The sequence below is a fragment of the Tachypleus tridentatus genome, chromosome 7 (genome assembly GCF_004210375.1).
Source record: "Tachypleus tridentatus isolate NWPU-2018 chromosome 7, ASM421037v1, whole genome shotgun sequence".
Lineage (NCBI taxonomy): Eukaryota > Metazoa > Arthropoda > Merostomata > Xiphosura > Limulidae > Tachypleus > Tachypleus tridentatus.
The window spans coordinates 43727453-43753741 of NC_134831.1; the positions used below are offsets into that span (position 1 = coordinate 43727453).

At 32.5% G+C, this 26289-nt stretch overlaps 1 protein-coding gene and 1 long non-coding RNA gene across 5 annotated transcripts in view; one reads left to right on the forward strand and one right to left on the reverse strand.

The window, feature by feature from the left end:
• The first annotated feature begins 936 nt into the window (after window positions 1–936).
• LOC143255543 (uncharacterized) lies at window positions 937–25134 on the forward strand. Of its 2 annotated transcripts, XR_013030698.1 has the most exons (4): window positions 937–1775; window positions 10104–10158; window positions 20020–20105; window positions 24740–25134. It is a non-coding gene; the product is annotated as an uncharacterized LOC143255543 (long non-coding RNA). The 2 variants fall into 2 exon arrangements; XR_013030699.1 differs by lacking the exon at window positions 20020–20105 and having other exon boundaries at window positions 24277–25134.
• LOC143255541 (zwei Ig domain protein zig-4-like) overlaps window positions 6845–26289 on the reverse strand; it is a 33563-nt gene continuing 14118 nt past the window's right edge. For all 3 annotated transcript variants that reach the window (XM_076511369.1, XM_076511371.1, XM_076511370.1), the window contains exons 7-9: window positions 21627–21749; window positions 8904–18700; window positions 6845–7108 (exon numbers count right to left, since the gene is read on the reverse strand). In XM_076511369.1, coding sequence (XP_076367484.1) covers window positions 18686–18700; window positions 21627–21749 — 138 coding nt within the window. In that variant the 3' untranslated portion in view covers window positions 6845–7108; window positions 8904–18685. The remainder of the gene's footprint in view (window positions 7109–8903; window positions 18701–21626; window positions 21750–26289) is intronic.

Genomic DNA, 26289 nt, shown 5'->3' on the forward strand with positions numbered 1-26289 from the left:
GTTATATCGTTTAGACTTCAAATTCGTTAATGAAACTATGAACCACATTTTCATTAAATTTATAGGACCAGCTCTAAGATCACCCACTCTTGAATTTGATAGAAGCAACTATAAGATCATTAAGTCTTGAAATGTATAAAAATATCTACGTTTCAAGCCACTCCTGAAATTCATAGAATCAGCCGTAATGTCATTTAGTCTTGAAATATATAGAGGCGGCTGAAAGGCCACTTATTTGGAATTCATAGGAGTAACTGTTAAATCACCCAATCTACTAACTTGTAGAAACAGCTGTATTGAATTTGAAAGAAACACCATATTAAGGAACTTAGAATTCATAGAAGCAGAGATAAGATCAGTCAGTATAAAAATTCATAGAATCAAATGTTACATCATTCAGTCTAACATTTCATGGAAGCATCTGTTTAATCATTCAGATTTTAAATCCATTAGACATCCTTTAAATCACTTATCCTTGAAATTTATAGAAGTGAATATAACTTTACTAATCTTTAAGATCATACAAATAGTTATAAAGTCAGCCAGCACTGAAATTCATAGAAGTAACTATTAGGCCACGTAATCCAAAAATTCACAGAAGCAACTCAAAATCATCGAATATTAAAATTCATAGAATACGTGTTAGATAATACTTTCTTGAAATTTCTAGAAGTGTTTGTCAGATTGCGAAACTTGAAATTCATAGAAGCAGCTAAAATAACACTCAGTTATGGAATTCACAGAAGGAACTGTAAGATCACTGTCATAAAATTCATAGAAGTTGTTAGATTGTTCAGTCTTTATGTGTATCGAAGGCGCTATTAAGTCACTCAGTCTTGAAATTCTTAGAAGCTTGTGTTGGATCATTTAATCTAAAGATCAATATAAACAGTTGTAAGATCATTCAGTTTTAAAGTCAATAGAATCAGGGGCGTTATTGCTCTGTGATTAAATTTGTAGAAGTAACTGTTAGATCATTGGTTGATGAAATCCATAGAAAAGGGCTTAGGATCACAGAGACATGAGCTACTTAAAAGTGACTGTTACATCAAGAAAATTTTTCATTTACAGAAACATCTGTTAGGCAACATAGTCTTAAAATCCATACAAATAGCTGAAATTGCTCAGTCTTAATTTGTATAGAGGAAGTTGCAATGTCTTTCAGTCTTGAAACTGGTAGAAAGAGCTTATTACGGATTTACAATTATACACATATTTTAGTGACTACGCTTGTTTGTGTATAGTTTTCTTTTTTGCATTGTTGATTGTGTATTGCGCTAGTCCCTCTTGTTCTCGAAATTTGTAAAATATAAATATTTTAAAGCTAAGAATCAACAAAGCACTTGCTATGTATGCAATACTAATGATTGACAGTATTGTTGCCAAAAGACCTTTGGTGAACGTTCTAGTGCCTCGCATAAAAAGCAGCAAGTGATATTACTCAGCTACAGTCAATGTGCTATAGGCCGAGGAAACTATAATTGTGATTAACGCCAATTAATCAGAAAACTACAGATTTGGACCAGGAACGTTTATAGATCTTAAATTTCGGTGAATTATGTGTGTGTATGTCTTCTTGTTGCAAAACCACATCAGGCTATTTGGTGAATCCACCGAGGGCAGTCGAACCGCTGATTTTAGCGTTGCAAATCCGGAGACTTACCGTCAAAAGAAGTGTACAGGGTGTATCAACTCAGAAATAATTTGCACATCGTGGAATTGGATCGTCGATAAAATATTCAGTTCTAGACCGGATATAAGAATCAGTATTGTCTGTAAGTTTGTAAAACTGTTGTACATAAACCATCATTTGTAATAACTAGTAGTAATAACCCTTTTTTTATAAACTGTATTGTTTTTTATTTGTTTGTATATTAAAACATATATACGTTAAAAAAAGAAAATTGTGTATATCAACTTTGTTGGTAAATATCATAAATTCGAGACATTAACATTTAATTAACTTCTAAATTGAAATTTTCGGTTATTTGAGACAGTATTACGTTAACTTTCGTAACGTAATAAATCGAAGACTCGTCCTATATAAAGTATAATACGTAACGTAACAGCAATATTACTCAATCTTAAAATTCTTAGATAGAGTGTTTAGATAAATCAGTCTTAAAATTCATAAAAGCACCTGTTAAATTATTTATTTCTGCCACTTATGTACGCAGAAATAACTGAGTTAAAATTCAAGTAGATGTATGATTACTCCGTCTGGAAATCTGCAGAATTAGCTGTTAGCTCATTTACTCTAGACATTCATGGACCTAAGTGTATGACCACTTACTTTTTAAACTTTATAAAAGCAGTTTTTAAAGCTCATATAATTAGCTTGCGACCACACTATCTCAAAATACTTAGATTCATGTGTAATTTCTCTCAGTTTTGAAATTCACAAAACTAATTATTAGATAACATGTATTCGCGAAAAATTGCAACAGCTGTTTGATCATGCATTCTAGAAAATTTAAAGAATTAACAGATGGACTATTCATTCTTGAAATCCAGAAGGAATTGCAATGTTGCTCGGTCTGGAAGCTCGCATAAGCAGCTATTTAATAATAACTCATAGATGCGACTGTAGAACGATCAGTCTTGACTTTCATATAAGCAGGTTTTCAACACCCGTTTCCTAATCCCTAAAAGCAGTAACAAAATAATCTCTTAGCCTTGAAATTGAGTTGTTAGATAAACGATTCGTAAAACTAGTAGATTCACCTGTTATATCACCCATTGTTAAAATTCATAGAAACTGTTTTATATGTGAAACAAAGGTGATATAATCTTTTAAGTGTATATAAAGATGTTTTAAGCCACCTAGCTGTAAGCAAATTAACTTAATGAAATATAAATTAATTTCCTGGTGATCCGCACCTTCTACAAGAGGACAAATTATTCTGTACCATTTCACAGAAAAAACAAGATAAACACGGCAGTCACGGTCTAGGACGTAAGGCTATATGTCCATCTTGATGTTATAATTGAATTTTGGAGAGTACTATTATTGAGAGTGAACTGTAGTCAGACAACGTATGGATTGTGTATAAATCCAGTCTTTCCTCTAAAACGGGCAAACAGCAAATGAAGCCAATCTTGTGATGTTTTACACATTAGCAAGTACTTGAAAGGACACTGACAATGATGCAATTCTACGTTTTTCTTAATGGCAAGGAGTAACTAAGATAAAAACTACAATATATTTGTTTTTAGAGCAAAACCACACAAGGTTATCCGCTTTAGCCACCGCAGAGAAAAAACTTGTTTGTTTTTAGAGCAAAAAAAACACACTAGTTTATCCGCTTTAGCTACCGCAGAGAAAAAAACTTGTTTGTTTTTGAATTTCGCGCAAAGCTACTTAAGGGCTATCTGCGCTAGCCGTCCTTAATTTAACAGTGTAAGACTAGAGGGAAGGCAGCTAGTCATCACCACCCACCGCCAACTCTTGGGCTACTCTTTTACCAACGAATAGTGGGATTGGCCGTTACATTATAACGCCCCCATGTCTGAAAAGGCGAGCATATTTGGTGCGACGGGGATGCGAACCTGCGACCCTCAGATTACGAGTCGCACGCCTTAAACCACCTGGCCAGAAAAACTTAACATCAGCGTTGCATGTCGGTAAACTTGCCACTTATCCGCGATGGGGTATATTACGCTCGTGTATGTGTGTATATTTCGTTATGGCAAAGCCATATCGGGCTATCTGTTGAGTCCACCAAGGGAATCGAACCCCTAATTTTAGCGTTGTAAATCTGTAGACTTGCCGCTGTGCCAGCTGGGGACTAGTACGTTTCTAAAAGTAGTTTTGTGAAGTTAGATCTACTTTCTTCACATTGATGGTTGGGCTCGGAACTGTCTGTAAACGGGAGGGAAGCTATTGCCCTTTACAAGTTTTACTTACCAGTGCACGCATGGTTTCGTATACATGATTGTTGTAGACAAAGTTTGTATTTGGAATATTTGAATTTTCCCCAAAAGTTTAGCAATAAATAGAGAATGCAACTATTTTATGTCAGAAATGTATATACCTTCCTCTACAAATTGAAACTTTGTAATTGTTTTGGAATTTCGCACAAAGCTACTCGAGGGCTATCTGTGCTAGCCGTCCCTAATTTAGCAGTGTAAGACTAGAGGGAAGGCAGCTAGTCATCACCACTCACCGCCAACTCTTGGACTACTCTTTTACCAACGAATAGTGGGATTGACCGAAAATTATAACGCCCCCACGGCTGGGAGGGCGAGCATGTTTGGCGCGAACCCGCGACCCTCGGATTACGAGTCGCACGCCTTACGTGCTAGGCCATGCCAGGCCCAACTTTGTAATTAACGAGTTCACACTTGTATATGGCTGCAGGCTACTAGCGATGAGCTATCAGATGATACTATATAACAGCATGTAAACTTTGCTCTTCGTCAAATGTTCTTGTGATGTGGACAGATTTGTACTTTAAAATATAAATGATTTTGGTACATAGTACGCAGCGTATTTCTTTCCCTGGAGTATCATAATTCTCAGTCTTCATGGTTTTACTGGGAAGATATCCTGTGATTATGTGTTTCTTTTACAAACATATATGTATGTGTGCGAGGTTTAAAATTCCTAAAAAAATTCATAAGTTATCATGTGGTTTCTGTCTTATAGTCTTATGTCTATATTGTAAACCTTTTTCATTCTTCTTGTAAATCCCACTCTTTTAATTCTTTAACTGGTGATGTAAAACCTTTCAAATAGGTTATTATTACTAGCTAGTCGTATATTTATGTTTAAGTATGTAATGAAAATTAGGTACTGTCGGTATATTTTTAAGTATCACACGATAAACTAGGAAAATCAATTAAACATTACTTAGATTTTTTTCACGGTGAATAAAATTTTCTCTTTGTATTTTCTGTACTAACTTTATCCTTACCTAAGGTAATTAATCGTCACTTAACTATATGCACATTTATATCATTATTATTTCCAATTTAGAACTTGGGATAAAGATCATGTCTTTCTCATACTTATCTGTTGTACAATTTCTATATCGTAATACGCTGTTTGAATGTTGAAAGTTTCTGTCTTCTGTAATGTAATAGTTTATTCTACCTTATTTAAATAGACAGTTCCATGTTGTAATTCAGTTTATTTATTAAAATTCGTTGCTTATCTGTTATAATACGCTGATTATCTCGAGTAATACGCTTGTTATTTGTTTTAATTCGTTCTTTTATCTTTTATTAAATAAACTATAGATAATAACTTCTCTATTTACGTATTTATATGTACAAATGATAGTATATTACGAATATATTTTCTTAAGTCTAGTTTCTATTTTCACTGTTTTGAATACTTAGAAAACAAACCATTATTGCAAAGAAAACTATTTATTTCACTTAAATACTGGTCGCGGGTTCGAATCCCCGTCCCACCAAACTGGCTCGCCTTTTCAGCCGTGGGGGTGTTTAAATGTTACGGTCAATCCCATTATTCGCTGGTAAAAGTGTAGCCCAAGAGTTGGCGGTGGGTGGTGATAACTAGCTGCCTTCCCTCTGGTCTTACACTGCTAAATTAGGGGCGGCTAGCGCAGATAGCCCTCGTGTAGCTTTGCGCAAAATTCAAAACATACAAACAAACACTTAAATACTGTTAGTATTCATCCAACAATAAAATAACAGGAACACTGTTATACTAAACAATGCAAACACATATTTAATACCACTGTTAATAACAGAAACGCAACCAAAACTTACTGAACTGACGAGCATATATTTAAGTATCTAATTTTTAGGTTTAAGGTCTTCATACACAAATTACGTGTTCACTCAAATACAAATTTTAGGATTTTGAAAAATTACTGGTAACAAAAAACAAAACAAAATTAGCAGTTTATCGTTATTTATTTCGTCTATTATACTTTATTATGAATCTTTATTGCAGACTAAAATTTTGTTTTAATTCAACTTGTTAAGCTTGTTATTCATAAAGAACGTGAAGAATTTTTTTATAATTTGATTTTAGTATAAATATTAGAAACTTGTAATCAGTTAGAAAATGTATCATTAAAAAAAAACTTAATTTTTAATTAAAACTTCAGAATGTTTAACGGTTCCATTACAAAGTATTTTGGTTATTTTAAATTTTATAAAATATGTTGATTTTAAAAAGAGAATACAAATAGCAAAAACAAAACCCAACAGATAAAGCATATTTTGATAATAGCTATTGTTCTGCGCTTAACTTCTGGCGTTTCTTAAGACAAAAGGCATCTAAAGGAAACATATCACGATCGGCGCCATTTTCGAAAATTTCCTCATTTAGCAAAGAACAGAAAGGTTAAATTTAGCAATGATGCATTTCTGTGAAGTGCTGTTTATTTTGGTAAATAGGTCCCCAAGAGTTTTTGTTCAGGTTTTCGTTTCGGTCTCCGGATTCAGGTTTGTGGATCCCCTGATCTTGTTTTTTATTTGTCCAACCTGACGTATTCATTTCTGACGACTTCTCTTTTTTTCTAAAGAAAAATTGAGAAAACATATTTAAAAACTGGTATATTTCACGTTTCGAAACAGTTCTTGAAACTGTAATTTTTATTAGTTTTATATTCTTATTTTTATTTCACCAACATATCAAATTACAACAAAACAATGAGCTTCTCTTAAAACAGCTTTTATTCTGAACTATAAAATTCAAATTATTAAAAGCATTATCCGAACATCTTGATTGAGTTAAAATGCTTCTTAAATCACTTAAAAATTGCCTAATATCTACAGAAAAGTTAATATTCAAGAAAATTGCCACATACATTAGCTGGTTTTAGAGTTTCTACAGTATTCATTTGGGGTTAAATATAAAACTTACTCGTCTTTCTTTTTTTGCTGTTCAGCTGATCCTATGTTAACGCCCCTCATGTTTTATATCCTTGTGAATGAAGAAAAATATAAGCGGAACTCTCTCTACTGTACTACTTTAGGAGGGCTGGTTGCAACTCGGTATGTGAGCCACAGTTCTGCAGAAATATTCAGTACACTATTGCTGTTGGCAATATTTACCTTCACAGAAGGAAAGGAAGACAGGAACTCTCCTGGTCAATAGGATGACAATACGAGGAACCCAGCACCAAAACTTGGTAAATACACAGAATAAATGAATACAATAAGTAAAATCTAATGAAAGGATCGACGAATAAAAACATATATCCCGTTCAAATAATGCTTTCATTTTTACTGGCTTTCTTTTTACATAAACATATTTATTCCATAATCGTTTTCTCTACCCGTTTTAAATTCAATATTTTTAGTGGTGTAATGGGGAGCAACATTATATTAAAGCAGCTATAGGTAACAAAGACCAGAAAATCTAGTTAGACTAGAGACTATATGTTACATTCAAGTATCATAATGAAAGATTTATGTATTTTGTAACTGAACATGTTAAAAAGTTACTTATACCTTGAATGGATTATCTTTATTGGAATTATAATATGTTTTTAAAAAGGCATTTTATATCGGAAATAATAACATGCCGACGATAAGTTAAGAATGTAGCATTGAAAAATAATTATGACTTTATACAAGAAATCAAACTTATTACGATGTTGTACTTCCAATTCAGATTCTAAAACTTCGTATAAGACATGACGAGTGCTTCGTTACAAAACAGCAAAACTTTTAATTAAGACTGTCGAAAAAATTATATGTTGTGTAAACTTGACTTAAGTTCTTTACAAAATCTTTGATTGTCTTCCTTACTTCTTCTGTAGCTTTAACACGTTTGATAAATAAAATACTAAAGTAGTTTTCAGTTTAAAGACAGATAGAAACACGTACTATAATTCAACAATGTTCGTGAATATTACTTGCAACTACAAAACAATCAAGAAAGATTTACAAAACACGCTTTCCCTGTATGTAAATTTGCTTTGCCATCTAATCCAACAATATTCGACATATCTTCTTTTTTTAATTTTAAAACAATGACTACGTTTTTGCATGCTATATTATCTACATTTCTATCATCAGTATATGTTGTGTAACCTTGACTTAAGTTCTTTTCAAAATCTTGGATTGGTACATGGTGAAAATCCTTTGCGATGACGTAATTATACGAAACTGTGTATGCGTATTCTTGTCCTGTCTCTAAGGGGCGTAAACGCGCTTTAAAGATTCAAATATTTTACATAATTTAAAGCTTGCTGACCTTCGGGACTCTGTTGCTATGGCTATTGCTAATTATATACTCGCATCATTATATATCTTAAGGAAATAAATAGTAGGTCAGCAAAGGATACATATTTTAAGAAATGGGAGTTTTGTTTATACGAAATTAATATAAAAAAGTTGACATCGAGATACGTGATAGAAAAAAAGAAACATCTCGCCAAGTAAACATAACTGCACGTTGTAATTAAATAACGAAAATCACTATTAACAACCATTCATGTTAACTAAAAATATTTCTTTAATTCATTGCACTTGTCATACATCCAGTAAGTGATGAAATGTAGCTGACACTTATCAACATTCTATCCACAAACTTCTTTCTCTCTAGCTCTCTGTTTATCTTGAACTTCAAGCAGTTCTTGCATCAGATACTCATAGACGAATATCAAAATTCTGATGATGCAATACTGCCTTCGTAAGGCCATCACACTGAAAAGATGATGAAATTTTCTTGTTGCAGACTAATTTAACATTTTTAAGCATTTAATTTTGAATCATAATGTTGTTTTTTATTGTTTTTCACTTTTGAATTATCTTGAAACAAATATTACCATAGAATAGCACTAGTATTGGAGATTTTTATGTACATAAAAAAGAAGAACGTTCGGAGATCTCTACATGTTTTTGATCTGCTTTGATTATTACTTATATAATTCTAAAATCACTTGTAGGCTAAAGACATAAGCCTACTTACATACCTCAGGGGACGTGGTGTAACTGGGTTAGAACCTGAAGTTCTAGAACATTTCCACTGTTGCCTAGACGACTGCCTCTACTAGTATTTGGATTGTCCAACTGGCCAGATAAGAAACGGTACCAGAACTCCAGATCTAAGATTCCAAGATAAATTCTCCGCATCCGAGAACTACCGCAATCCTTCAGTAGCTATTTCAACTTCTCGTTTTCTAGACTTCACTGTTACTCTTTGCTCTTCTAGTAGTCAGATATGCAGTGGGTCTTGCTTTACGTTGTTGTATTTCGATGTAAATCAAGCTAAAAGGCTTTGTGAACCACACAGGAAAGCAGTCGCAGTTTAAAAACCTAGTGATCGCTGCTGGAGATCCATCTTATCGTCAGCAGAAGGGAAGGGGGGGGGGTTGAGGCTCGATAAGTTTATCACTTACGGCGTACGGCGATTTAGCGTTTTGTGAACAATTCCTGAAAGAAAAAACCCTTCACAGAAAATTAAATGTTTTTGCTATACTTCATGAACGCATACTTTCTATATTTCTCTCCAAGAACAGTTCAATGAAAGACGTTCCATTACACAGATTCAGGCTCATTTTAAGCTCTTATTTGTTCGGCTTTATTAAGAACGGGAGGTCAGATGAAGTCAAGATCCCCGCCTTGCACGTGAACACCGCATGTTTTATTACCATCTTGGTTTGACCTTATTAAATTTTCTTTACTGTTCACCTCTAATGTGAGAAGCTAGATAGTCAAACATGTTTCCTTCGTACGATGTTGGTATAAATTGTAAATGTTGTGCCTGTTTTGTAAAAATCAGCCAGTAAAACGTGATACATAATAAACTAAAAACCGATTTCAAGCAACAAAGTATTGTAACAGTAATACAAAATTAACATGTTGGTACATTTTAAAGTTCGGCATTTCTTAAACAAGGATGGTATTTTAGAAAAGTTAAATTAATCCGATATCTTTTGTGGACAGTTCATTAAAATATATAATTATGTTCTAATTTATATTGACCTGTCTTGAAAATTAAAGAAAAACCAGAGAAATAGCTGTAACAACAACAACAAAACAATGTTATTTTATCAGACCAATAACACATGACTAACATCAAAGGATAATGTATTTAAAGAAATTTAACAAAAAGGTTTAGAATCACACAGCGAAAGAAAATAATTTTTTGGTTTCTTTTAAATTTTACGCAGTCTTTCTCGTGAACTAGAAGAAAGTTTCAGTTATAGGACAAGAACGTCTCATTGGGTAAGTTTACAGGAAGTTCTATTATACAGTTTACCAAAATGTTTGCATGTTTTTTAATAAATAAGTTCTATGTTATTAAGAAGTAATGCAAATGCACTTAGCGCTGTCAAACTGAGAAACACTTGCTATATTAAACATATAAATATGTAATTTGTATAATGAGATGGATTCTATGGGCATCACGAACGATTTATTAAAACAACAAACAGACACCTGTAGAAAGCTGTCTTGTTAAAACATTTTTTATTGACAAAGTATAACTTTATATTAATTCATATTAACCATTCAGTACTTAGTTGGTCCTTCTCGAACCCTAATAACCTCCTCAAAAGAACTTGGAATGCTGTCGATGAGGTTATTAATGTGATCCACTATGATTTCATCCCAACTTGTCACTAGAAGATGCTACAACTCAGCTACAGTAGCTGGTTTAGGGTCGCAGTTACCAATATTTTAGTTCAGTTCTGTCCAACAGTTCTCAATGGAATTTCAATCTTAAGACTTTGCTGGCCATGACAAATTTTGTGATGTCCTCCTAGTCGAGATGATTCTGTTCAACACACGCATTGTGGGCATTGGAATTCTCATCCTGGAACACAAAATTATTGCCAAACCTTGCCTTAGCATATGGCAGAAATATCATCTCCATGTGACACCTGTAGAAGGTGTCATTCACATTTCCATGAAAGATATAAAGAGTAAGTTTTCCACCAAACGTGTACTGCGCTGCCTCCTATGTGTTTCCAGTGGAACAGACACTCTTCCCTCATTTGATATCCAAGCAAAAGACAAACATGAATCATACCATCAGCTTGAACAAGTTGTAAACAGTTTTCATCTTAAAATATGACAGATCACCAGCGTTATAACTGTAAGATACAGTGCTGTCTTGCCTAAGTAACATGTTGATAGTGAATTATAGTTAGTATTGGTTTCCAGATAGCCCTTCTTGCAAAATAACCTTGTTTAGTCAGTTACATATTAATTGTTTTTCTGTATACCCTGAAATGAATGCGTTCATACCATTCCTGTTGTAAGGTATTGCAAGACCTTTTTTGATTTTAACATGTTAACCTGGTCAACACATAGTCATCTTGGACAATAGTTGTTGTTTTTTTCGGCGTCTACCAGTAAACTTTCCTGGAAACACTTTTTCTGTAGTCCGATAATGTTTCAGGATTCTGGATACAATACACTGGGAGTATCTTAGTGTTCTGGCAATATCCATTTGCTCTCTACCATTTCTGGACAGTCAAACAATTTGACAATTTATAACTTCTAGCATATTATGAGGCATGACTATATTCCAAGTACAGAGAAATTGTTTGAACTATTTCGAAAACGATTATACCAAAAGCACACTATTTCATAGAAAAAAGATGTGTACGCGTGTTTTGATGAAAAATTGCTCAAAACAACTCATACATATTTGTCCAGTAATATGCAACATTCTCTGTTACTTTTCAGGCATTTACTCAACAACTACTCCATGCATCTAGATAATAACATCAGTATAGAACAGTACACAAACATTAAGGCCAAATATTATGTGTGAGGTCGGGATCTGGATACTTTTTATCTTCCATTCTTAATAAGGACGAAGAAATAAGAGTTTAAAATTAATCTTAGTCTGTGCTTGGAGAGAAGTATACGACCATAAAAGAAAAGAGACCTTTACAAAAGATAGCAAAATATTTATGTGAAGGACTTCTTCTTTCAGGAATGGTTCACAAGGTGCTAAATCATCATAGTTAATAAACATATTGAGCCTCAAGCCTACTGCTAATGATGGATTTCCTGTATCAATAAATAGATTTTTAAACTTCAATTGTTTTCCTTTCTGGTTCATGGGGTTTCATTTAAATTTAGAGTGAATGAGGAAGAGGTGTACTTGTAATAATATCTTAAGGTAATTCAGTATGAAAGAATAATAGTTAGTAGGTGAGTAGCAACACTTTCAAAATTAACTGCATATAGAAATTTTATTCAAAAGTTTGTTTAACAGGCTAAAAATAAACCCTTTCGAGAGCTCTTACTTCCAATCATGGGCATTAAGAAGATATTAAAGACATACATCTGTTCTTTACGAGAAGTCTTAACTATACTCAAGTGTTTGTAAAACTACAAAAAATCACTCTCCAAATCTCAGGAGAATAGCATGCCATCTCTAACGTCTATCAACTCAAGTCTTAAATCAATCACGATGAAGGATTCTCAAAGCATGCTAGAAAACCAAATTATATTACCTGCTCAACCAAGCAGTGTGTCAGTATCATTAACCACAGTGAAGCTTGTCAAAAGGAATGGGGGTCATTATTAAAAGCAATTATCCAAGAGTCTACATCAAACTCTTAAACCCTCGGTCAGGAACTGCTTTAAAGTCAGCGAACATTACAATTTATGTTTGAGGTGCACTGTATATCAAGTCCGCAGTTGTAATCATAGGATTTTTACTCAAAGTAACTGCAAAAGAGATCTAGGAAGAACCAACCACTCAAAGTGTATCAGCTGGAAACCTTACAAGTATTAATTCAAATAATCAAAATAAGCACATCACACTCATTATAAAATATCTTTACAGGACGAACACACGGTGAAGAAACTCACCAAGGAAGAAAAATTATCCTGTAGTTCATCCACCACCACCTCTACAGTTGTCAAAAATGTGGCCACACTAGACTAAGTGTACAGCACATATCTAATGTGTCTAATGTAATGGACTACATCTAGTTGGCGAAAGTTTCAATCCAAAAGACAACACCTATTACAGGAACTGCTAAGGACTACACACAACCTCTTATAAAGGATGAACAAAATTTCTTTACACTGCAGAACATTAAACCCATGAAAAGCCCCAACAACCTATCACAATTGCCACTCAGTAGACACAAAAACCAAAACTTTCACATCTACAACAGATAAGCTCCCACATTCTACAGAGGTAAAGCCAAACCCACTCTGACGACCACCACCATGGAGTAGGTATGCTGAGGCAATAAATAAACCCTCGTCACCAACCACTCTCTATCGTGTAGACAAAGTGCTCTCGGGAAACATTGTTACCTACGTGACTAATTCCATCAACTGAGCTTTGTCAAGGGACATCAAACTGAGACCACAGCTAAAGCGTAAAATCTGTCCTGCAGCATCGTTTTAACTAGAGATAAGCAATCCTGACCACGTTTCACACACAGAATACGTTGACTGACTAAATTTTTTATATCTGATAATTACTAGTATACAAGCCATATCTTTCACACTGGTTTAACGCCTTGTGACTTTTACAATATAATTGATATATATGATAAATATTTGCCATATCATATCGCTAATGGTTTGTAAATAGCACGTATCTTTTATTATTGTAAATGTTGGTTATAAACTGGTATATATAAGGATTGTGGCGTGCTTTAGAACGCAAAGTGGTGAAACATACGTTTATTTGTGGCTCTACGGATATCACTAAGTTTTGAATAAGGGAAAAGAAAATACGCTATATCATAGTTGTTGTTTTGTTTTTATCTTAGACTACTCTCTATGACGAATAGTGCTTTTAACCGTTGCATTATAACACTTTCGGGGCTGTAAGGGAAAGCTTGTTCGGCGACAAGTTTCGAACTCGCGAACAGCAAACATATTGTAATTCAAATATCCCAGCCAACAGAAATTAGTGTAACTAAAGATATGTTTCATGGATATAATTAGATGAATGAAAAACAGCGAGAATATGAAATAGTAAATAAAGATGAGAGGCGCACCGAAAGAGTTTGAAGCACAGATGAAAACTTGATCAAAAGGAAAACAGATGTAAGAGAGATACGAAGGAAGATCGAAGAAGCAATGCGTAAAAAAGCAGAACAAAGAATACAAACGAACTATATAGATGTTGATAAATCAACCGACTGCATACTTTAAAGCCATTTAAAGGGAAAAAAAAAAGGTGAAGCACAATATTCGAGAGCAAAAGAAGAAAATTATTAAGATATTGACAAAGTTAAGGTGTAGTGTATAGTAATATATTTAGAGGGCAAACAAAATAAGTGGAAGAACTAAAAGGAACAGTGGTTTTAGAAGATTTAAGAAGAGACTATGAAATACGGTTTACAAAGCCAGAAAAAAACAAGGATAAATAAAAGAGAAAAAAAGAACAAGAATAGGTTTAATGAAAAGAAAAGTGAGGAAAAAATGTTTAAAAGTATCCAAGAGTTTGAAGGAGAAAATGAGGAAAACTGGGTATAATTTAAACATCCATTTCTTTATTCTATATTCATATATGTTTGTTGTCATGAATTGATTCATTTATGTTTATAAACGTGATTTTAATTGTATGAAACCAATTATCAATAAATTATGTACTCTCTTTCTAAAGGACAGGTTTCTAAGGGATAACTCCCTCGGTAAATTAGACAGTGGGAAAAGCACAGATATCCCATTATGTACTCGATCGCTAAAACAAACTTAAGAAATGTACTTATATTATTATTATTATATCAAGCTTGTTTATTATCTGCAGTAAATGTGGATAAATAAGAGTGTTATTTATATTAAAAAAGTTCATATATAAAACTAGAACATTGCGAATTCTTGTTTGGTAACAGTTTATATTGCTAATTGTTAATTAAAGCTTGTTAATCGTCTGTATATTTCTTATGAAATATGAATGAATGGTAGCTGATAAAAGTCAATATTTATATAGTATCTACTAGCCAGTGACACTTAATCAATAGTACATTGTTCACAATGTTGGAATACGAAGAATACTTTTGGCTTGGATTCGTTACTTGCTTGTACCTGGCTGGCACATGTTGAAGTGTTGTTTGCTATAGCCGGTTGTTGTATTGAGAGATTGAGGACGATGTATTAAAACGATTTGGGAGCATCACCATGTCCCTACAGCGTGGTTTGTATATGTTAAAAAACTCTGTAGCAGAACTGTCTTTTTAAAACCACACTTCTGCAAACTTTTCATAATCCATCTAGTCCTAGTGCATGAGAACGACAACGCCCCTTAACAATTCTTGGATTGCACAGTAATTCATAAACGTAGCGTCTGGCTACTTGGCTGGTATGTTTTCATTGGAATAGCAGAAATTCCTGTTCTATTCTTCTACTTCTTGAGGTATACAACAATTTGTAAGGTAAGCGTGACTGTAAGCGTGATTTTGGTGAATCTACCCATTTGGCCTTATATATCCAAATGGAGGTCCTTTTACATTATCTTATGGACTCTTCCGTAGAACAGTCAACGGCTTTTGCTAGTGATCTTTTTTTGTATGAGTATGGAATCTCTCTTGCTATTAGACGCTACACTTTGGCCTTAGTTTCCTAAGTTGACCTTTATTCTTTACGTTTTAATACTATTAAGAATAAAAGGTATCTCCAGCTTCGAAATTCTAAGTCCCCTGTTTGGAAAATGCCTTTATGATCTTAGCGTATGAATATTTTACTTCGTCAAGTGTTGTTACATATCATTCTTTTCAAAAGAGATTAGTTCTCAGTGGCTTCACACTACAGGTTAAATGCCAAACATTGTGAAAATATAGTTCTGATACATTCCGTTCCACAGTAACTTATAACATCTGTGATTGTTACGCAGCTTGTTGATTGGCATATTCAAAATATGTTTTAAATATAATGCATTTACTTCATGGCTAACGAACAGTACGTTCACACATCTCATATTCTTTATTTTTATCCTTGTAATAATTTTTAGGATTGTTAATTTTCTAATATTTTACATTTACTTTCATTGTACACTTAGGTATACTTTTCATAAGCATTTTTTGTTATTTAAGTGCACGAGTTAAAAATAATAATAACTACTTTTGTTTGCTGTATTTCTATCTCAGAGATCGAAACCTGAAAATGTGGCATTATAAAATCTATGTTTTACCACTGAACGAATTGGAGAGGGGATGAGCTCAAAGAGTATATTTCCATTGTCTTTGGCTTATCACAACTGTGGTGTAATAAATCTCGAAATATCATGAAATAAAATAGTTATGGGAATAAGGTTTTCCTTTCATTTTTATATACATAAATGGATACAATATATATTTGTGTGTGTGTGTGTGTGTCAATAACTGATTCCCTTTTCCTTTTTGTGCATGTTTGTATTGATGCTTCTCTGAAAATCATACAGGTTATACTTACACTTGTTGAATAGTTCAAGCTTTGAAACCCTACATTCATTATTGAATTACCTTCTATGAGTAAAATTTTCTAACTCATGAGACCAAACTCCCATAATCCAGAGGATGTCCTAAACGTTCATGGCTCAACATATAGACAAAAGAGACACTGGTCAGGCTATGATGTGTTTTCAGCATACTTCTTTAAAGCATTTATGCTCTTCTGAAATAACTCTTCTTTTTCGTCCTCAGTCTCTGATTGAACGATATCTACGAGATTGTCACTCTGAAATATTTGTCCTTTCAGAAAGATGTTATGGTTAGGGCAGAAAAAAAAATTACTTGGAACTATATCCCATGTACAAATAAATAATTTGAAGCTAGTTTCGTGAACAGTGTTCAAAGCAACACGCTATTTGTGAGATGGGGAATTATCCTGATGGAAGATCAGTCCCCATTTGAACAATCTGTCTGTATTTTCTTTTATTTTTTAATGCACATTATTAATTAATATGCATAGTAAAATCTTGTAACGATATGTCTCCTTTCCAAATATTCAACTGGCAAAATGCCCATCGCGTCCTAAAAAACGGATGTCGTGACCTTTTCATTACAGGGTTGTTACTTAAATTTCTTTAGAGTAGGTGAACTTTGGTGTTTCCATTGAAAGATTTACATTTTTGTCTTTGGATTGAAGCAATGAACTCACATATAATTTATAATTACGAAGGCTGTTGAAACTTCTGGAGTAGGCGTCGAATAGATGACAACATTTACTTATGCCCAAACTGTCACCAAAAATGCTTACTAAAGTAGTTTTACTGATTCGTACTTTCTCTGCAAACGTCATAATGGTAATTTTCCTATCATGTATAACCAAATCATGAACTTTATCTACAACTTCTGTTGTGATCGATATTCAGGGTAGACCTTATCTAGAATCATCTTCCCACTGTTGTCTACTGCGTTTCACTCAACATTCCACTTTCTTAATGTTGAATATACTATCTTCTGATGTTGATTCCATGTCCTGGTAGGTTTCTTGCAATGTTGTTTTCTTTTGAACAAAATATGTGATTTGGAACGAAGTTCGAGCTTCTTCATGACGCTAATACTTCTCACTTCTTTCCTTAAGAAATCCGCAACGTGCAAGATGAGCTCGTTGGGTTATGTATGTTTCGTGTTGTTTACTTAAAAATATTCAAACTTTATGTTTATCAGAAAAAAATCATATATTCTATTTGTTTAGCTTTAGTTACGAGTTTTCCAGACAACTCTAGTACTTACTGTGGGTATTACCTTGCTCAGAATGTGAATGTAAGTTCGTGTTCCCGTTACCTTACAAACGTTTTTTCTAGAATAGTTCAGCAGTTGACAAAGAATGTAGTTAATTAGTCTCCCTCTAGTGTACGAATTCAAAATTTCTTATGGATATCTTTAGGAGCTTTACAAGAAAATTCAAAAAAGAAACAAAAACGTATTAATCGTATTTCAAGAAAACGACTACTTTTGTCCAGAATTTATTTTAAACATCTCTGATTTAATGTCAAAACATTAGTGTTATTAATGTTTTTACTTGTGTTGTTCTTTAGTGACACTGATTTAAAAATATTGGATATTAGAGCTATTATTTGAAAATGCATTAATTATATATCTAAGAAGTTCTTGCCTATGTGGTAAAATCACGCTAGAAGAATTTTTTTCTCATTACATGCAATTTTTAGCATGAATTATTCAATAAAGATTGAGCTGAGACGTGATTGAAGTACACAGTAGCAACCAAATTTACTGAAATTCACAGTGTTCGTAAAATAAGAGCACGTGATCAACGTCTTTATTAGACAATTTCCAGTAATTAACAGGAAATAATATTATATTCTATAGATTTACTTTTGCTCTTAAAGTGATTTTATTATTAAAAGAAAGCAGAGGAGAGAAATGCATAAATTAGCAGATGAAAAATGATTTAATCCATAGTCATTATTTCATATCAGTTCACGTGACTACAAGATGTAGATAATATTTACAGACTTCAGAATATTTCATTACGGATGTAAATAAGTTAATAAAAATAACCAAGAACAAGACACGATTTTTAAAAAGAAAATTAATTTAACATAAACTTGTTTATAAAATTAACAATACAAATTTGTAATTAACAATATAGAAATGTACACGCCTTTTAGATTTTTAATTTTGTGAAAAGCTAATAAAAAGACACGTATAGACAAATTTTAACAGCGTTGTGAGCAGGTAATTATAGATAAAAATGTCCAATAGAAGAAACGTAAAAGGTTATTTTTGTTTACTTTTAAAAGCACTGCATAAGTAACTGAACAGATGGAGTTACGTGACTGTGAAAACTTCGGGAATAGAAATTTCGTGGCCATATTTAATTACTCCTTTTCAGGCTGTAGAAAAGAAAATTTAGACATATTAAAACACTACACAATCAGTGCTAAACGTGCTTCTGAAGTTATAGAAATTTCTTGTAAGTATAATACATTTAACGACCGTATTGCTAAAAAATACAACCTCTTCATTAGTTTAGTACTTAACCGTGTAACAAGTAACATCTTTGTGAAATAAGTGTCGCAATGGCTTTTTGAAATTTGTTTGTTCAAGAAAATGGCTTTCCTCTTCAGTCTGTATTGCAAAATTAGAGGGAAAGCAGCTAGTCATCACCACCCACCGCCAATTCTTGGACTACTCTTTTACTAACGAATAGTGGGATTAACCGTAGCTTATAACGCCCCCACGGCTGAAAGGACATATCTCATCAAAGAAGTATTTTATCTCACAAACTGTAGTAAATAGAGTATCCAATACATGAAAGGACAATTCAGTAGCTGCTTCGTTGTCATACCTATTCGTAATGTATTTAAATATTCAAAATTTATTTTCACGAAACTTAAACCAAGGAAAGTATTTTGTTACAGAAGTTGTACAATTTATTCATGTAAAATAAATTATTTTTTCTGAGTATTCGAACTGTGAATATTTAAAAAAAAAGACGAAGAAGATAACTTTTTTGTATCTTTGCTAAAACTCCGAAACTCTTCGTTAGCGCATCAGCGATAAGTTGCGAACCTAAAAATTTGTAGTCGAATTCTGTAAGGTGGACAAAGTGCAAATAGCCTGTTATGTAGCTCTGTGCTCTACAACTAAGGTATCTACGAAAATATTTTTTCCCCTATTAACATTACTTGACAGCAACAGAAGAAAAGCAGAGCGCAGACGAAACGTCTGATCACCTACCTTCACTTTCTTGAAGTGTAAGATAAGTGATTCCATATGAATAACATAAGTAAACCTAGCTATTACCGTCAACTAATCCTCATACATTAATATATTAATGTAAAAAATGAAAACATAACGAGAAAAAGAGTTTTCAAAACTTATAATCAGATTTAATTTATAATAATTGTACGAATTAATAAGGAGATAAAAATGAAAAAAAAATATTGAGTACTATAAATATATAGTAGTTCACACATGGGATTCAAAAAAAAGGATTTTATATTTTGATTGTAAGGAAAAGGAAATATTAATAAAATTATTTTCTTAAGCCATTTGAATTTTGAACGTTAGAACGAAGAGGTCAATGATGGAAATCCATCTGAATATCAAATATTTTCTTTACGAGATTAAAACTTAAACCATAATCGGATTACTTAAAAGTGTACTTTTCGTAATGAGGACATTTTACCAATCTCATATTCTTTTGTAGAAAATCTGGAAACCAAAGAGGAGATTTAAATAGGGTGGAAAAGAGAAGAGGACAAATCCAATCTATTGACAACTGCTGTGTTCATAGTAATAATTATTTTAATGCTCTTTACTCCTAGCAGTTATTGCATTATTTTTCATTTTGTTGTTATTATTTGGGAATTTGGACTTGTTCAAAGAGTGAATGTAATTGTACATACTGCTAATTTAGGCTTAGTTTAGCTTTATTTGTTAATATTAACACAATGGTGTAATTAGGTAAAAGGCTAGTGCACATATTTCGCAGCACAGTTTCTTTTTTACCGTATCGTCGTTTTTCTCTAACGTTTTGCAGCTGTTTCTATGTGACTCGTAATCAGGCGTTTAGTTACAAAAATAAGTCTCACTCTAACACGACATAGTGAATAATTTCAGGACTTCATCAACTTGGCACTACGAAACTTTTCTAACAGAGAAATCGCAACATTGTCATGGAAACGGAATGAAAGAGCAGAGAAAATCTAGGCTGGTAACATTAATTCCAAAACAATTTTGATATCACAACCAAATTTAAAACAACATAAAATTTGAAGGTTGTTTCTACAAGTCATGACAAAACAATAATAATACGATGAACAACACAATCACAGAAGTGATGAACAACAAGACACTTATTGAACGTTTTGGAATATACCCATTTGATTTTCAGCAAATTACTGAAATAAACACAAAATATATAATTACAATTAACTGCTCAAAAGTTAGACGAAAGCGCATGTATTACCGTAAAGACTTATAACCAAGAAATTATCAAATTTGAAAATAATATAGACATAAACTAAATGACTTAGCAAAACTGTCTACATAGCTACTAATAAAGAATTAACTAGAATAAGTTGAATTATTTTTCAAGTAGAAAAAGGTTGTTTATTAATAAGCAAACTTTTGTTGATGAACCATTTCAAGTCTATGCAGCCACATACAGCTATTCACTGTAAAAGATAAACTTTTGTTCAACGTTCAAGTAATTAACTAGTGGCTCAGCAGTATATCTGTACGTTTCAAAACTCGTGGTGGGGACAGATAGCCCACTATGTAGTTTTGTGCTTGACTACAAAAACAGATTAAGGGTATTTATAGTTTATTGAAGTAATATGCTGAAGATGAAATGTGTACATTATGAAATGTTCAATCAATAAGCTGTTTATTCGTCACTTCTGTGGTTGTATTTTCATCAAAACACTATGTTTCATGCTCACGAATCCGTTGCGAGAATAAGTAGTTTTAACGGTTCAAACGAATGAAACGTGAAACATATATTTACGTAAGAACTATATTAATAATTACTTTTACCAAGCAATAGTGACTTAATATTGTAATTCATGCAACAAATGACTTATTGTGTCCTAACTTCTTTATAACATATCTAAAATGTTCAAAGTCGAACGACATAATATAAAATTACTACAAGGATATAGTATAAAAACATTACATATAAAAATATATTTCATGATAAGAATATTTTCTATAAAACTGTCATTGTATTTTTAACAGTTACTTAAAAAGAGAAAGAGAATTGAAGGAAACTTTTCTTATTAACGTGTTATGCTTTACACATGTTAAACTTACCGCGGCTGGATAGACAAAAGTGAATGTTTTATCATTTCCATGCACGTTTTTAGCTAAACATGTGTAACCACCAAGATCTTCCCATGCTAAGTTACGGATCACCAAGTCGCCACTTTCTAGAATCTGAAAGTAAAACGAATAAGAATATATATTATTAAATAACAAATTGTGATCATTGTTGTATTTTAATATGAAAGAAATAACAACAAAAATACATTAAAATATAGAAGTTTGGTTCTAACTATTGTCCTAAGGAATAAACATTTCAAATCAATACTTCACAGCCAGAATATTATTTATATAAGTTCGTCGTGTGTAAATAAATATTTAAAATAATAAGAATTGTATTACGTCCAGTAAAGCTCGTTACTAAAACTTCAAAATATAATTACAGTATATTTCAATTGTTCAAAACTTCTTACAGTATATTTATTTTTTCGTAAAAGATATTTATGTTTTAAAAATATCGATATTTCTTACGTTTAAAGTAATATTTTTCAAGAAAATTGTGATGCATAAATTGTCCATCTTTAAAGTTCGAAACTAAGGAATATATAAGATACTTCACTACTCAAATGAATGATACTGGTATAATTTTATTTCTCGACCTCATGGACAATATCTAACGACGCGTTTTAATCCTGAGCTTGATTATAAATATATATAATTATTAGTGTTTAATTGGGCATTTTAATTTTGATCCTGTCTTACTATTTAATACGCTAACCATAAGCAAAACTGTTTTGATATTCACTGAACAAAAGCATGATTCAATATATCCATCTTAGAAATAAAAGAAAGAAAAGATTGGGCATTTTGTTTTTTAAAAAGGCTGAAAAATGAAATATAATACGGTTATAAAGTATTTAAGATCTTTATATGAAAATATTTAAATATAAGAGCCAGCTTTAAATTACTTATGAGCTGAGTTGGTTCTTGCAACAACTAAAAATTAAATAAAAATACAGAGTGAAACTTTCTTGTCAAAAATAATTTTCATAGCCCGTGTAGTTTATTTTACTTGAAAATCAAAATAAATTAGAAGTTTAAATATTTACAAAACTAGATTTTTTTTCCAGAAAATAATACTGAATGCTACAGTAGTTAACCCTTCCGACCTGATCTCAAAGGTAATGCTTCAATAGAGGATCATCAGAGAATGGAGATTAAAGGTGGTCACGTGATATCATAGTTCCATAAAGTTGCACCAGAGGGCTCAATGTTTCATGAGATGCCACGAGGGGTTGATAGTTCTCAGTTGTGTTAGTATTGGCGGTTGGATATAAAGTGTTTTAATAAATGGCGGACAGTTACAAAGTGAGTTACTGTGGGTGAGGATGGGGAATGAGTTAATATACATATGGGGGGGTGGGACGCGAGCAGATGCTTGTTATGTGGTTTGTAGGATGTTGTTGATCATCAACAGTGTCATGCTGTCTCATGTTATACAAATATACAACCATAGTTTTTAACAAGATACTATATTTTGTATTTATCGCTAAAGTGGATTTTATTGTTTCATATCAGTACCACCAATAAAAAAAATGTGGATATACAATTTAATATTTCAGATATTAGATTGAATAACTTGTATAGTGTACTTCACAATTTACACATAAACTACTTTAACCAATACATGTTTAATATTCAATGTGTTTTAAGTTCCTTTTACTTCACCAACATTCTGGTGAGAAAGAAAGAAAATCTTTAACGTATCTACACATATATAGTCCTCAGAGTAGTTTACAAATAGGATGACAATCAAAGTATCCAATACCTAGATATGTATCACATGGGAAATGTTCATATTCAGACGTTAATTCAACTTCCAGTCCGCGTAGACCTGAAGCGAACTCTTCCATGTTGTTTAATACACAAAAGCTCAAACTGTAGATATTATTGGATAAGCCATATAAATTGAAGGTAATATAATATGCTCAAACGCAAAATAGTCTCTAAGACCTGTTGAATGTAAGATGCCACATATAAACCTGTTTTCATTCTTCTGTTTTACTTAAAAGGTTATTAAACTCTATATGATTTTTTTTTGTTTCAGCTGAATTCAGTAACATTGGTATTACCTTTCTTTCTAAAACGTTTTTCTGAAAGTAGATACTTACTATAGAACAACTCCATTCACATATTTTACCTTTTCAGAGTTTCTATTATGGGAGCTAAGTGAATGAAATAAATAGTTATCACTTATAGTTTGAACATAGCATCAATAACGCATCACAGCTTTGCAGGAAACACTTCAACACTAAGACAATTGATGAGTATAAAAAACAAAACAGCTCATGTTACACACTTAAAACTGATAAAACTTTGTGATTTTACAGATGAACGTTCTTGATAATGAAATAATCTACTTAAAAATTATATTCGAACTGATACATTTCACTAACGTACTGATACTGTAAAGTGTGCGTGTGTTTTTCTTATAGCAAAGCCACATCGGGCTATCTGCTCAGCCCACCGAGGGGAATCGAACCCCTGATTTTAGCGTTGTAAATCCGGAGACATACCGCTGTACAAGCGGGGGCGATACTGTAAAGGTCAACCTCATACAGATTAAAGTTCATGTTGTATTCCAGTAATGCTGGACTACGTGGTTCTATTTTATTATAATATTTCTGTCTTTTTCTTATAGCAAAACCACATCGGGTTATCCGCTGTGTCTACCAAGGGGAATCGAACCCCTGATTTTAGTGTTGTAAAACCGAAAAAAACTTACCGCTGTGACAGCGGGGTACTATAATATTTCTCGCTGCATTTTTGGTGATTAAATAATTGGACTTATCTTTGGTTATGGTTTATTTTAGGTATGTTAGACATGTTTGCATTTTATTACTTTCATGAGTGTTTCGTCATACATTTCGTGCAATCCAAAATAAGTTGTTTTATGTAAGACAGAAATTACTTTTTCATATTGTTTCACAACTATAAAAGTGTTTTATAATCTTTAGATTAGTATTATGATTCTTACATTACACCAAGAATACCAGATTGTTTAACTGTTCAGGTACTGTTTTGCTTAATCTGATTTTTAGGACCTTTCATATAGTTTTTATATATTTATTTCCTCACGGGTCATTATGTTTTCTCTCGTCTAGACATTCGCGGTGCTTCCTAGAGTCAACACCACCAGATTTTTGCATGACGTAAAAGACGGAGAATGTATTAATTACGTCGACTTTAGATTAATGTATCCAAGTTACTGTAAGCACCCTGTTGGGTTTACAGTTGTAATTACTACTAATACTTCAGTTTTAAATGTTTATTTTGCAAAATAATACATCCAAGGAAAAGCTATCATCTAAATGTCTCTTTAAATTGTCGCGGAAATTAATTTTACCTCTATGTAAAATCCATGTAGAATATCAACATTCCCATGTCAGCTCTTTAATGAAGAAAGAGCTTTTATTGGAACTTAAATTAAGAAAGCTCTTGTGTGTGGATGAAATTTAATTGAAGTATGTACCATCTGCAGAAGAATATTAAAGTTTCATGTCTTAGTCTCTCAGATTATTACAGATATTAATACTCTTATTAATGATGAAACCACTGCTTTCGTAAGGAGGCACAAACATGAATATCTTCCTCACCAAGACTTTCCATGCTGATTGAAAACAGACTAAAATCGGACATGCAACAAAAATAAAACGCACCTTAAATTTACATCCACACAAAACGTTAAGGAAGAAAATTATCACAAGAACAAGAAACAAATTATTCATTATTCCTGGAATGGGCCATTAACTTTAAACTGTGTGATATGATGCAAGATCCCAGTAGAGAATTGGTAACAGTGGTCTCCATTAGCGAGTTACACGCTACTAGTCATACAACGTGTTAAAACAATAAAGGCCATACGTACTTTGCTGTCTGTACAAACAGGACAAACCTGTAACATTTCCTTTGTCTTAGGTTATGATATAAATATAAGTGGTTTACAACTGTTGTTGTAGTCATGATGTTCAAGTGTATGATATGCTTGTTCTGCACATTTCCGAAATGGAGAGACATTTAACGATCATCTTAGACCAAACTCGTTGACAAGTGTCCCTTATATTTTGTATATGAGAATCTATTTACTTGAGCAACCATACAATTGAACATATCAACAATTCGTAATTATTATTGCATTGAGCTATTTGTGTTCCTACGAAGCGTTAACATGTTTTTCAGATGAAGATTCATCTAGAACATGGAAAAAAATGACAGATACTCGTCCTCTAAAGATAATGGTTTTGCGTAATCACTGATTTATAATTAAAGGTGATTTTCAGGATCATCAAATCTTAATTAAAATGTTCGTGATTTGTAACATTGTGTAAAGTGAAAGAATAAATAAACACATTTTGCTGAGCGTGTTACATCAAAGTTCAGTGACATACAAACATTTCTCGACATCTAATTAGGTATGCATTTTTATTATAAAGCTATACAATAGGCTATCTGTGCTCTGACCTTCGCGGGAATTTCAACCCTGGAGTTTAGTGTTGTAAATCCGTAAACGTAACGTTGATAACAGGGGACATCTGGTAAAGCTAAAATTAATTATTTGTGTCTAGTGAATACACATAATTATTTTAATCGTTAAGCACGTTCAATATTGGTCAATAAAATATAGAGATAGAGTAACTCTACACTAAAATAATAC